The sequence below is a fragment of the Mesoplodon densirostris genome, chromosome 9 (genome assembly GCF_025265405.1).
Source record: "Mesoplodon densirostris isolate mMesDen1 chromosome 9, mMesDen1 primary haplotype, whole genome shotgun sequence".
Lineage (NCBI taxonomy): Eukaryota > Metazoa > Chordata > Mammalia > Artiodactyla > Ziphiidae > Mesoplodon > Mesoplodon densirostris.
The window spans coordinates 80,179,551-80,194,889 of NC_082669.1; the positions used below are offsets into that span (position 1 = coordinate 80,179,551).

The window sequence follows — 15,339 nt, forward strand, 5'->3', positions numbered from 1 at the left end:
AGGAGGGCTTCCCTGGTGGCGCAGCGGTTGAGGGTCCGCCTGCCGATGCAGGGGACATGGGTTCGTGCCCTGGTCTGGGAAGATCCCACATGCCGTGGAGAGCTAGGCCCGTGAGCCATGGCCGCTGAGCCTGAGCGTCCGGAGCCTGTGCTCCGCAACGGGAGAGGCCACAACAGTGAGAGGCCCGTGTACCGCAAAAAAAAAAAAAAAAAGAAAGAAAGAAGGGAAAACATGTTGGTGAAGCTATGGAAAAAATGTTACCCTTGTTCATTGCCACTGAGAATGTGAAATGATGCAGCCACCATGGAAAACAGTATGACAGCTCTTCAAAAGTTAAACATAAAATTAGCATATGACCAACAATTTCTCACCTCTAGGTATATACCAGTAAGAGTTGAAAGCAGATACTCAAACAGATATTTGCACACCAATGTCCATAGAAGCATTAAAGAGCCAAAGGATAGAAACAATCCAAATGTCCATCAATAGATGAATGGATAAATAAAGCATGATATATACATATAATGGGATATAATTCAGCCATAAAAGGTAATGAAGTACGGATACATGTTACAACATGTATGAATCTTGAAAACGTTATGCTAAGTGAAATAAGCCGATAGAAAAGGACAAATATTGTATGATTCCACTTACATGAGGTACCTAGAATAGGCAAATTTATGCAGGAAGAAAGGAGAATAGAGGTTACTAAGGGCTGGAGGTAAGGGAAAATGGGGAGTTATTGTTTAATGGGTTCACGGTTTCTGTTTGGAAGAATGAAAAAGCTCTGGGAATGTATAGCGGTAATGGTTGCACAACATTGTGAATCTATGTTATGCCACTGAATTGTACACTTTAAAATGTTTATAATAGCAAATTTTATGTTATGCATGTTTTACCACAATAAAAAAGATAATAACAGAGATCACATATAATAATTTTCCAATGACTATGAATGCTTAGGAAAAATACATAAATTTCTAGAAAAGTATTATTTGGTAGAACTTACTACACAAGTAATTAATAGCCTTGAATAGTCATATGATTACTGAAGAAATCAAAACAAGCTTTAAACATATTACACAAGAAAATATCTGGACTAAACAGTTTTATGGGCAAAACTGTCACATTTTCAAGAAACATACCATCTCAATTTTGTACAAACATTTCCAGACAATAGAGAGAAGAGAGAATACATTCCAATTCATTGAGACTGAAACCATATGAAAACATTATGAGAAACAAATATTATAGACCCATTTCATTCATTCTATAAATCTTAAACAAAATATTATTAGTAATTTGAATTCAAGAGCATATAAACAAGGTAACTTACCATAATCAAGTTGGATTTCCCATAAATATATTTTATGACGTTAAAAGAGAAAAAGAAACTCTATGATCATCTCAATAGATTTAAAAAAAGTATCTGATAAAATTCAATCCCATTTATTATAAAATTCTTAGTTTGTGAGAGGACAATAACTTTCAATAATAGAAAAATATAGCTTTGCCTGTGTTTAAAATCAGTGCTTCCCTATGAGAAAATAAAATCTGGGTCCAAAATTATTGTATAAATATTCATATAACCTTTTACTCTCAGGCCAAATACAGTAAAGGGCAGCATAAATGATCTGACCTAAATTCCACATATGTTTTTTCTGACTGTTTTGGCCTCTTCCCTCTCCATGTACTAGGTCCAATCTATTACCCAGTTATGACATTTTTTTCTTTTAAATCATTGGTCAGTTTAAATTTTCTTCTCTATCCTCGTATCTCAAGATCCTCAGGGCCTTCAGCTTAAGTTATGTCCCTCGCTCTAGTAGCCCTCCATCCTTCTCAGTTAGTTTCCAACTGTTCCTCTCAAACCAACTCATGTTTTAAAAAATAAAACTTTTTTCTGATCTCTCCCAGCTCAAAAACCTAAAATTTAAGCCTCTCCCCTTTAACTCATACATTAAGTTCAAACCCTTGTGTCCAGCTTTCAAAATCTCATTAAATGGCCCCACATTATCTGGTCAACATTGTTTCCCACTACTCTCAAGTTCTGAAAGATTTCTCATCACCACATACACATATGTAGACTATGTCACAGCTTGTAAAAATAGATCTCCCACTCCAGTGGGAGGGAAGAGGCAAGAGGATAGAATGTTGCCAAACGGAACCTATGAATCCGCATATGGAGAATTTTTAAAAGATAATAAAATACAAGCAATATCATAATATATATATGCAACATCATAGATAGTTGAGTATTTATTATACACCAGATATTCAGATAAGCATGTTTCATAGTAATAACAAATAACAGCTTCTCAGGTAATCTTTATAATAACTTTGTGAGTGAAGTCTCATAGTTCCCATTTTAAATATAAATAATTAAAACTCTGAAAAATTAAGTACTTATCTCAAGATCATACAGTTGTAATAAATAAAAGACTTGAGATTAAAACCTAGGTCCGCCTAACACAGAGGCTGGATTCTTTACTACCTATCCTATTGTGGAAGGGCTCTTGCCTTAACACTTTTAATAGTAAGAAGTGTTTTGAAAATTCAAAAAAAGTTGGAGGCCATTGGAGAATATTTTTCTCAGTTTTATTCTTTCCCACTGCTATTTTCTGCACCTCAAATGTCCTCACGTTTTCTTTAACTACAACCTACTCTCTCAGGCTCAACTTAAGGTCCAAACCATCTCCAACACTCTCCCTAGGGCAACCTGGCTTAATTTTTTTCTTCACCAAAACGCTATAGTATGAGGAAACTTGACCACAAATTCAATAATTTAATTCATTTTTATTGTTTTACCCCTCTTCATTTATATTCACTCAGCAAGAGAGAGGGTACTATAGTACCCAGGAACACTCATCATGTTTCTGAAAACTGATTATGTAAAACCCTGAGAATTTCCTGGAGATACATACATGTGCATTTGTGTATATGCATACATACATATAATATGCATATATGTATTATGTATATTATATATGGGTGTGTGTGGTGTGTGTGTGATGTATCTATCTACCAGATAATCTCATTATAAATACAAAAAAGGAAGTAAAATCATGTATATATATACATATATTTCCAGACAATTTTTCAGTATAGAGACTAAAAGAAGAAAAACTTCTAAACCCATACATAGATGTATATGTGTGATATCTATATGTCTATATCTATATCAAATATTTAGTGTGAGTTTCATGGGAAAGTGAGGGGATTTTGAGTTGTTTGGATCCTCTATTTTGCTTTTCTCTGAAGACATTTACTGTGAATGCAAAATGGCAAAATTGAGCTTGAGACTATTAGAATTGTAGGCATAGAAAGAAGATAAACTTTAGGAATAAAGAGTGAACACTGTAGGAGAGCATATATCACACAATGTAAGCCTACATAAAAACTGGCATTTAAGAGAATATTTTCTTTCCTTTTGTGTATTTATTCTTTCCTCTAGTTTACCTTTAAACATAGTAAACTAGATTTTTCCAGTTTTAGGACATGTACAATTGATCTCCCCCTAACTTTATTTTATTTGCTGAAGCGGGGCTATGAGGTTTGAATGATAAACATTGAAAAGAGAAATCCCACTGAGTTTTTTTTTCATTCTATTATAAGTGAATAAAAATAATCTGTTGGGTGGGAGTGGGAGATTCCTGTCCTTGACCAGCTGGTTCATAAAGCAAATAGAAAAGATAAAATACAAAACAGAGAATGGTAACATAATAAATGCTTTTGCATCATACACTTTATATATATATAATCTGTTTAGTACCAAATGTAAACGCTGCAACAAATAATTAGTAGAACCTTCACTTTTTGATAAAAAGGTCACAATATAACATTATTTTTAACAATTTTTTTAACTAAATAGACTATAAAAATATTTTTACTGTAGCCAAAGCATTAAAAACTATCTTGTAAGTAAACAAGCTTGTCAGTACAGGAGATTATATGTTACACTTTTCAATGCTCAACTTCTACATACCTTATTTTATTGACTATTAGTTTATAAAGTTTAAATTCAGTATTTAAGGTGGTTTCATCTCCAAACACTGAAAGAATTCCAAAATACACTTGCTCACCAGTTTTAACTTTGAAGTGTCTATAACCTTCACAATAGCAATGGTTTTCTCTTTCTCCTTCATCATTTTCTTTTCCTTACACTTGCAAGCAATAACTGGGAGAGCTGTGCAGAAACTTCTAAGGTGAACTTTGGTTCTTCCTTGGACTTTAAGTCTAATCTGCTCCAGATTGTGATTGACAAAGGTTTGCTTGTTGGTGTTATGCAGTCCTTTCAAGTTCCAACCAAGCACAGGGGGTTGTTAATATTTACTCAATCCTTGTCTCTGAAATAGTCTTGAACTATAACAGTATACTGAGATTGTCAAATGCCACCAGCATTTACAAACACTTGATTGAAAAATACCCATCTATGATAAAAGAAATGAGTTACTGTGCACAACCATATCTCTGAAAGGGAGAGGTGAAACTAAGACTAAAGGGTAGAAATTATAGGGAGACAGATTTAAACTCAGAGGCTAAACAATCCTTTGGCTGGAATGTGACAGAGGATCGGATCAGGCTAAGGTCCCTTCAGATTCTAAGATTCTACAATTCTATGAAATGGTTTCCTTCTGAGGCTGCTAGCACAGCAGAGTGGGTAAGATTGTTGCATTTGGTGTCATACAGGATTGGATTCAAACCCCTCTCCTGCCATTCACTAACTATATGAACTTGAGTGAGTTACTGAACTTCTCTAAGCCTCTTTCCTCATTTGTAAAATGATAATCTGTAATAATAGTCTCTATCTCATATGTTCGTTGTGGTGATTAAATTTTCATGAAAAGTGTTTTGCACAATCCTTGTCACATAGCAAGTACCCAAGGCATAGTAGCTATTATTATTGTTGTTATCCTTATTGCTTCTGATTTTAGCCATTAAAAAATTTCCTAAATGGTAATGTATAATGGGAACAATTTTTTAAAATATTGTGTGTGAATGTTAAAGTATTTATTTCATATGCATTTGCTGAGCACCTATGGTGTGCTAGACATTTGTGCTGGGTGCTGAGAATAAAATAATGAACAGGTCACTCTTTTAGGCTTTAGGGACACAGCAGTGAACAAGACAGACAAGATCACCAGCTTCCAGGAGTTTATATTTTAAGGGTGGGAGCACACAATAAATAGGTAAATAAAATTAAAAACAAGATAATTTTTGTAACTCTAATCCTAAGTGTCCCAGGGAATTAAATAAGATATTGATTTAGGAAGTGTGGGATGGGGTCTTCCAAATAGGGTGATTGTGGAAGACCTCTCTGACAAGTTGATATTGACTAAAGATCTGAGGCATAAAGAGATAGTCATGCAAAGATGTGGGACAAAATCATTCCAAGCTCAAAAAAGGAAATTCAATGGTCCTAACATGATAATATGCATGTCATATTCAAGGAGTAGGAAGAAGGCTATCAAGACCAGAACCTAAAGTTAAAGGGAAGTGCTGACTATGGTAAAGTGTCTTGGTTATATTCTGAGGGTTTCAGGAAGTTAACAGAATGCTCAGCAATCAGAGAAACAGGATCTGATTTTTGCTTTGTGAAGATCATTCTGGCTGCTGTGTGATCAACAGCTGTAAGGGGGAAAGAAGTAGCAGAGAGGTTAGTTCTGAAATTCAAGTGAGAGATGATCATAGCCTGGAAAAGGGTTTTAGTAGAGGAGCTGCTAAGCTGTGAGATTCAGGAAATCTGGGATGCTGAGTAGGAGGACATACTGATAAATGTGGTTGTGTGGAAGTAAGAGAGAGAAGAAGAATTACTTATTTTGGAGGGTGTTGGTTCTAGATGGATAAGGAGGGGGACAAAAACTTCTTTTCAGTCAGATTAGGTTTGAGATGTCTGTTGGAAGCACAAATCATGTTAGGGTAGCAGTAGGACATACGAATCTAGCATTAGGGGAGACAGCTAGGCTGGAGAAGGGTTGAGATCACCAACAGAATGTATAGATATATGACAAAAGAGGACTGAAGTCTAAGCCTGGGAGAACTTTAGCATGTAGATGTCTATTAGAAGAGAAAGAACCAGGAAGGTGGGTGAAAAGCCAAAAAAATATGGTGCTACAGAACCCCAGATAATACTTCAAGAAGGAGGGAGTGGTCAACCATGGCTCCTGCCACAGAGAAACCAAGCCTGGTGAGAATGGAGAATTTACTATTGGCTTTGGTATTGGTTGGTTTTAAGAGCTCTTTTAGAATTGTAAGGGCAACAGCTGTATTGGAGAGTAGAGAATGGGAGGTAAGAAAATGGAAGCAGAGAGAGTTTTGAGGGGTAGGGAGTCAGGAAATGGTGTGGTTGCTGGAGAGGAATTGCATTCAAAGGGAGTTGTTTGATTTGGTTTTATTTTGGGGGAATCTTAGTAAAGACAAGTGTAATGCTGATATTTATAATTCAATACATCAGAATAGACTGATGATATAGGAGGAGTTGCTATTTAGAGAGGGAAAGTGCTTGAGAAGGTAAGAATTTGTGAGAGCTAGGACACAAGTAGTTGGGCTGGCTTCAGATTATGAGCTGGGACAATTCTATTCTAACAGAAGGGATGGCAGAGAAAATCAAAACAGATGCAGGTGGTCTTATAGAATTTGTGATGCAAAGCTAACAAGTAAGTTCTAATCTGACAGCATATATTTTCTCTCTGAAGTATGTTGTGAAAGAGAAATCAGCTAGAAAATGGAGAATGGATGGGGAATGGTGGAGATTTGAGAAGAGAAGAGAAAGTATAATGTTGTCTTAATTAATGAGAAATTTCACCAAGGAATAGCTGTAGTATTGTCTGGTAGTAGTGAAAGCCCCTATGAAATTTTGGTGATGTATTGGAGGTGAGTACTACGAGCAATGTGGTAAAATTTTATCCATTCAGCTACTCAGGTGAAGATGTGGAGTAAGATGAAAAATAAGTTTAATCATGGTTTGGCTTTTGTTAGGAGAATAAAATGAAGAAAAACGGGTATATGCTAAGAGTGTTTACAAGAGAAATGGTTATAGTACTTGACCAAGAATAGGTTAAGGAAGAAATTGTCAAAATGTCATGAGTGAGGGGCCGGGGCAGCCCACCCTCCCCCTGCCCCCACTGCCCACGAGGGCCAGAGTGGGCTCCGGCTGAGTGTGGCCATGGAGGGTTCTCCGGAACCAGGGCCCAGAGGTCCACGGGACCCAATCCCGGGCTTTGAAAAGAGCACAGCACAGCTGGCACTGACCTGGAGCACCATGCCACGCTTCCCCCAGTGTCAGCTGGAGGACCCAGAGTACAGCAGTTGGAGCACAAAGGTGAGCAGGGTGGGCTGTATGCTGGGCACCATAGGGTGACCCCCAGAGGCTGGTGTTCGGCCCGAACCAAAGGCTGGCCTCAGACAACCCATCTGGTGGACTGCAGTTTGCCAACACATAACGAAGAAAAGATTGGTTCAAAGAGGGAAAAGGCTGACAGGACCCCCAACCCCGCACGATCACACCCCCGGCCACAGATGGTAGAGCAAATTACGCCCTGGACAGAGGGGCAGACGAACAGCGATCCAGCTCACCGAGCTGAGCTCTATGCAGCCCTGGCTTGTCCTGCCCTTCCTGGAGGTCTCAGAGAGATAGAGACGGAGGAAGGAGAAGGGGGCTGGTTATTGCATACGCCTAACTCTACACTGGCCGCTTTCATTTTCCAAGGTGGAGGAAATCCTCACCATATTAACGGCATGGAAAAAAGAAAGAAGAGGTATCCAACGGCAGAGGAAAGAGTCCAATGGACCTGACTCTCTGCACAGAGAATGCTGAAGGTGCCCCCCTCCGCCCCCAAAAGAAAACAGAACAAAACAGAACAAAACTCGTCAGGAAACTCAGTTCGATTGCAGGGTAGAAACTTCATCGACACTACAGAAATCAGTTGCCTTTCTGTACACTCACAACAAACTATCCGAATGAGGAAGGAAGAAGAGAACACTGTGGACAATGACGGTAAGAACCTAGGAGTCCATCTAACCCATGACCTATAATGACCTATAATGATGGTAAAATACCTAGGAGTCCATCTAACCCATGACCTATAAGACCCGTAACTCAGAAAACTGGACGAGAGACATACCAATGAAAGAAAATGAAAACGATACACACGCAACATGGAAAGATAGGTGGTGCTCATGGATCAGAAAAGTCCGTCTTGTGGAAATGATTCCACACCCCCAGGGCAATCCAGAGATGCAATGCCATTCCTCTCAAAATACCCATGGATTTTCTCAGACAAGTACAACCAAGGATTCCAAAATGCATCTGGAAACACAAAAGAACCTAGAGAGTGTCAATACGCTCTTCAGACAGAAGCACAGACTTCGGACTTCCCACACCGCCTGATTTCCAACTAGTCTGCCAACCTGCCATCATCAAGACATCATGGTATAGGCACACAAGACATCCACATAGATCCATGGAGGAGAAAGGAGAGTCCAGAAAGAAAGCCACGCTTGTGTGTCTACTCATCTCTGACAAAGGAGGTGAGAAGTTCCCATGGGGACATGATAGCCTGTGCAATGAATGATGTTGGGGAAAAGGACTGCTCCATGCACGAGCATCACAATGGATTCCTTTCTCGTGCCACCTACAACAAGAAACTCACACCAAATCGACTACTGCAACGTAAAACCTGAAGCCAGGCCAGGCCTAGAAGAAACCCATAGGTACTGCGTTCTTGGACCTCAGTCTTACAATCATGTTTGTGGATTGGTGTCCTCAAGCAAGGGAAAGAGAAGCACAATAAACCCAGTTGGGGCTCCAGGTGACTGAAAAGGTTTTCAACAGAACAGGCAAGCATATGCATGACGAAAGAGGCAGTGGACCGGATGTGAGAAGACACTGCTTTGCAAACGTTGTATCTGAGAATGGCGATCATCTGGAAAACAGACCGAGAAGTCGCACAACACAAGTCTTTGAGATACAAAAACCCTAACCTGACGCTTAACCCTAATAATGTGTGTGTGTAATTATTTGCACTGATAGTTATTTTATACTCAATATACCTAGATTATGTATAATAAACATTCTATATCAAACAAATGTCATGAGTGAGAAATAATAGCTATTGAAAACAGTGGTAGAGTCAATTGATTTGGAGTCTCCACAAGCTTGAGCAATTGGTGAAGTAAGAACATTAGAGTAGGTGCACTGAAAAACAGAATGTAATGGTCAAAAAGTATGAAATAAAAGTGTTATAGGATAGATAAATACATAATAACAAGATCTAAGATATCATCATGTGAAGGGATGGCTGGATAGGAAGGAGAAAAATACCATTGACACGAAGGAGACTGAGAAACTGAGAGGTTAAGGTATTGATGAAAATACAACTGATTTCACTGAATGTTTCTTGCACTTTGGGTCTTTTCAGTCCAATTTACAAAATTGTTGCAGTAAGAACTAATTGACAGTTGCCTAGCTCTCTTGGTCAAATAGAAATTGCGAGGTAACTTCTGCTTAATTATTCTGAGTCTAGTCACTAATCACTCAATATTCATTTCTGGGTCAGAAATACCTGGGCTAAATTGATCTGTGAAAACCTTGAACTATTCCATTCAATCTGGGGAAATGTGAAGGACCACCACAAGTGGTGCAAGCTACCCCTTAGCAGCTTCCAAGCTTTCCACCAACAGAAGTTAGAACATGATTTTTAATTAAGCCTATATGCAGTGGTCCTGGGATAAATCTACACTCAAGGTTTTCTGCTTAAAGTCACAGCAAAAGAACCCCAAAGTGACTAACAGCACAATCAGTAGATTGCCCCTAAGACTTTGCAATTTCTGTGAGAACTAGAGAAAATATATAAAATACTCAGCAACATGCCTGTGACATAGTAGGTGAGACATTAAGAAAAATTATTGTTATTGATAAATATCCTCACTTTTGAAGCTTACCATTATGGGCATCTGTTGTTTTAGCCTCTCTAGAATTCATTTACATTTATTTTGGTAACAACTCCTGCTCTCCTGGTTCTCACTCTTAACCTAGATAATTTGTTTTGTGGAGCTGCTTGATTTACAGCTCTAGGGTGGGCCCAAGACCCAGAACAATTGGCTGACAGATAGATATATGACAGAAATTGCTCCATAAGATTTAACTGGAACTAAGTGGGAAAGGAAGCTCTCCTCTCAAGTTTTTAAGTTTGATTTAATGTATCCACCAGTATGCATTTGGTTATGACAATCAGAAAATCCTGACACAATTAGCTTATAAAATAAAGGAAAAAAATCTTAGTTAATGTGTGAAATCCATAGGTAAAGAATTCTCCAGGGGCATATAAGCAGTATTTCTTTGCATTCCGCTTGGATTTTCCTCTCCCTTTGTTCCTTTAGTTTTTCCTCAGTTTATTTACCTTCTGGGCAATAAAATGACTACATAAGTCACATTGTCTTACAACATCATGGAGAGGCAAAACCTTCTCTTTCTTGGGTCTCCTTTAAAGGCTGAAGTAAATTCTAGAAGACCCCAGGAACCTGCTCAACCCGCCAGAATTGCAACACAAGCACATTCTTAAAACAATCTCTGGCAAGGGAAAAGGGGCCACCAGGGTTGGCTTGAATTAATCAGAAACTTCCTCTTCCTTGTGAAGGAGTGGATGTCTGAAAAAAAACTGGGTTAGCAAGGAAGAATTGTGTGCATAGCTAGGAATAAGCTGTGATAGTGTCTGCTCAACAGCTGAGAATAAGGCCAGTACAGAACAAAGGCAAAGTTATGGAGGGATGTTCACATACAATATTACTTAGGAATTTGTGGATGACATGAGCCAACAAATTCCTTTCATACTTAAGCCCCATATAAGCCAGGTTCTATCATCTACAACCAAAAGTTCACTAGCTAAAATGCTTACTCAAAGCATTCCTCTGAATCTAACAGGTCTTTATTTTTATCCACATGAACTATAAATATCCTTCAGAATTTCCTATCTCTGTTCTACCACCTATTCTTATACATTCTTTTTTTTTCTGACTTCTTGCCTTTTCTTATGTTGTTCTCTTAACTTTTTATACTTTGCTGCCTTCATGTCTACCTCTTAAAATCTTAACCTTCCTTTATAACTGTATCTCAAATATCATCTTTTCCTAAAGCATTCCAAAAATATCTCAATTTCGCATGGTTTCTACTTTAGTCAAACTCCAGGGCAACTCTCTGACTAGCATTTAAAAAAATTATATATATATATGCCATCTACCAAGATTTAATATAAAAATAGCTTTGGCAATAAATATTTTCAATTATTCTCATAATGCAGAAGAAGAAAGTGAAATAAAGAGAAGTGACTTGCACGATACCTAGCTGACAACTTGGGTTAATACCAAGATCCATATTCTTTCCCTCCCTGCCTCTCAGGTGTGCCTCACTGCACTGCCTCACTATCATGTGGCCTCTTGGTATGTGAATTGTGTCTCACTCAACTTTTAGTTTCCTTAGTGCACGTATTGTGCTTTGCATATAATAATTATTGAATAAATATTTGGTCAGTTGAACTGCTTGGGGTCATATCTTGATTTATCAATGATTGTTGATTGGCCAACAGCAGATACTTCTTTATATAAGTACAAATAGGCCAGTAGTATCTATCTTTTATATTCTGTATATCAAAAGCAAATTCCCAATAGTCACTGTCACCCGTTTGCACGGAATAAGCAATCTATGCAACCTCTACAAAACAAGTAAGATAATTTGACAAAGAGAATGTTTCAATATACAATTTCAATGAAATAAGTACCACATACAAGGAAGAGAAGATTGCAGGAAATTAATATCATTTCCTGAAACCCAGAGGTTGAATACTAGTTAAGAAAATAGTAACCTCATGCTGTGGAATTAGATGGGGAAACTTAGCATTAATAACATATTTATATAGATAATTAGTCAGATTTCCTATAAATATGCTGCTTGAAATCTGAAGAGAGAAGAGGTAGAAAGAATTGTCACTTCATTCTAAAAAACGAACGAACAAACAGGCAAAAAACAAACAAAAAACCTTCAAAAAAAACTAGATTTTAAACCTCATTTGATCTTTGTCTGATAATAGTGGTATTAATGACTTGTTATAAAGTGGAGGTCCTTTGTACGAGAGAAAAGGAGGAAAGAGATAATTCTCCTTTTTGTAGTCTATTTGGGAATTAATAAAGAAAAGAGGGATGCTTTGTCTAATTTTTTCTTAAAGTTTTAAATTTAAAATGTCCATTGTTAACATTAATACAACTTAGCCCACTGATTTACTGATGAACAGCATCTAGTCAGAATTCACTTTCTTTAAATGAAATGTTTAAAATAACAATTAAATCACAATCTTTCATATTTTTTCTCATGTTTTCTAAAAGGTCTAAAACCATAAACAAACCAACAACCCTTCAAACTGTATAGAAAGAGCTTGCACACCCTTTACAGATTCATTTCTAGAGATTAATAAATGAACAATGAGAAGGCAACAGTAATCAAATAGGAGATAAGATATCTCTTCACTGCGTATTATTCCAGGAATTTGTGATTTCAACACAGAAATCTGTCTACATGCCTTAAAGTAGTGTGAGGCTCTTCTACCTTTCTTCAGTTCATCTTTAACCTTTGGTTATTGGCTCAGAAGTAAAGTTATATTTTTGTTGTTATAATTTTTTTCTTTCCTCTATAAGGTGTAGAGCCTCTGAATCTGATAGCTGTTAGTCATGGTAAAATAGTTAAAATTTAGCCATGAACTTATGAGGGTATTATGATATGTTGTGCTTCAAATGGAAATCTGAAGATTTCACAGAAAATGCTATAGCAGACTAGATATATAATTAGATGGTGTTTATAGAGATTAGGTAGGTAAGTAGATAGATAGATAGACAGATAGATAGAATAGTACACGTCCTATTATCCTCCTCAATAAAATTATGTATCTTTTTTTCTGCACCAATAAATATTTTTTAATATTTATCTATCTTGTACCTGTTTCAAAAGTGCAGAAGAAAACATCACTTATTAATCAAATGAAATTTCTTGTTTTATCATCATATGCTATTATTGATTTTAATCTCATTGACCTCCTCAGGTCTGGAAACACTTACTGTTCTTTGCATTAGCAGAGGAGAGTCTGTTCCTTTCTCTTTAAAACTTGATTCCATACCGATTATATCCTCAATAACGTCCTCCATCTAGCAAAATATAATACATTTAGAATATTGTGCATAATGATAAAAGTTGACATCAGTCTGAATTCAGAGAGAAAAATTTTAGGAATCTTTAAAAGTTTTTTTAGGATATTTAGATTATATGTGTATCAAAACACAGAATATCTTAGAACTTAAAATGAAGTAATCCTGACACTCTGATCTGTGTTGCTTTTCTTTGCATTAGCTTACGCCAGTTGGCAGGTGATGGCTGGGCAAATCACCCTGGGTTAGTCCTTTGGAAATTAGTATCTGCATAAATAGAGTGGTTATCATGAATACCTTGAGCCAGAGCTCATATACTTAGCTTGTAGAGAGATGACTTCCTACAAACTTTATTTTTCTTTTAAAATGTTTTTATAGGGGGCTTCCCTGGTGGTGAAGTGGTTGAGAGTCCGCCTGCCGATGCAGGGGACGTGGGTTCGTGCCCCGGTCCGGGAAGATCCCACATGCCGTGGAGCAGCTAGGCCCGTGAGCCATGGCCACTGGGCTTGCGCGTCCGGAGCCTGTGCTCCGCAACGGGAGAGGCCACAGCAGTGAGAAGCCCGTGTACCGCAAAAAAAAAAAAAAAGTTTTGATGGCATCTTATAGTTAGATATTCAAATATCAGTGATCAAACTTTAGCCAATTAGTCCACATGTATAGAAACTACATGGAAATGTATTATCCAACTTTCCCTTAATGATCACTAATAATAATAATTACAATATTATCAACAACAATAATAATCACGGACACCTTAAATAGTAACAAACACAGATAATGCAGGAAATGTGGCAGGAGCTGTTCTACATGCTTTGCATACATCAGCTCATTTATCTTCACAACAACCACATGAAGCAGATACTATCATTATCTGCATTGTACAGATGAGGAAAGAAAAAGAAGTTCGATAACTTGTTCCAGAGTTTACAGCTAATGAGTGACAAACGCAGAATTTGAAATTATGGAAAGCTGACTCTATAGTCCTAACTGAAATCAGCTTTTTACTTTCTTTCTCAGGTCCTTTCTAAAATAGCCTTCCTTTCCTTCTGTACTTCAGCTGGAGGGGATTTTAAAGCTTACCTTTTAAAAATACCATCTCCCTCCCTCCCTCTCTCCCTCTCTCTCTCTCTCCCTCTATCCCCCCACAGCTCTGGTTCTCCTCTCGCCCATTATATTCTCTTTAGTGAAATTTTAAAGTATGATGTAGGGTTAAAGATAGTAAGAATGTGGAATTTATATAACTGTAGTACTCTGAGTTTCCCATGACATGTGCAGAAACAACCAGAAGTAAACTCTGGGAGATATATAAAGATATTTTATTATTCTGTTAATGTTATCTTCTAAGCAAGATTTCTGAAGACCTTAGAGAATCAGATGTTCACAGACTTTTACTAAGATACCCGCAAAGGTGATATGCCAAAAAATCAGAACACTATTCATATATTAATTTAATAGGGCTTCCCTGGTGGCGCAGTTGTTGAGAATCTGCCTGCTAATGCAGGGGACACAGGTTCGAGCCCTGGTCTGGGAAGATCCCACATGCCGCGGAGCAACTAAGCCAGTGAGCCACAACTACTGAGCCTGAGCGTCTGGAGCCTGTGCTCTGCAACAAGAGAGGCCGTGACAGTGAGAGGCCCGTGCACCGCGATGAAGAGTGGCCCCCGCTCGCCGCAACTAGAGAAAGTCCTCACACAGAAACGAAGACCCAACACACTCCAAAATCAATCAATCAATCAATAAATTTATATATAAAAAAATAACATGAGGAAAGGGTAGTCCTCCTTGAAAGAAAGCAAAAATACAGACCTTAATGTAGAAACAACGTCAGAGTGTTTGAGAAAGAGTGTGTGGGGGGGAGCAAGGGGAATGGAAAAGAGTGTGCAAGAGCAAGAGAGGGTTGAGTTGAAGATGAAAAGTAGGTAAGGAACTTACATCTTAGAATCCTCTGGACCAGTAGTATCTAACAGAAATTTCTGCAACAATGGGAATGTCCTATATCTACAGTGTCCAATACAGTAGCAACTAAACACATATGGCTATGAGCACTTGAAATGTAGCCAGTGTTTCTGAAGAACTGAATTTTTTATTTCATTCAGTTTTTAAAGATTGCATTGAATTTGAATTAATTTAAAATTAAATTTAAATACACACACA

The 15,339-nt window shown here is 37.5% G+C and overlaps 1 protein-coding gene across 3 annotated transcripts in view; it reads right to left on the minus strand.

The window, feature by feature from the left end:
* TFEC (transcription factor EC) overlaps positions 1-15,339 on the minus strand; it is a 47,253-nt gene that overhangs the window by 20,040 nt on the left and 11,874 nt on the right. The window contains exon 2 of one of the 3 annotated variants that reach the window (XM_060108354.1): positions 13,099-13,185. The exons of 1 other annotated variant lie outside the window; for it this stretch is intronic. In XM_060108354.1, coding sequence (XP_059964337.1) covers positions 13,099-13,185 — 87 coding nt within the window. Of the gene's footprint in view, positions 1-4,079; positions 4,146-13,098; positions 13,186-15,339 lie in introns of those variants that run through there. One more of the 3 variants, XM_060108356.1, reaches the window with a different exon arrangement.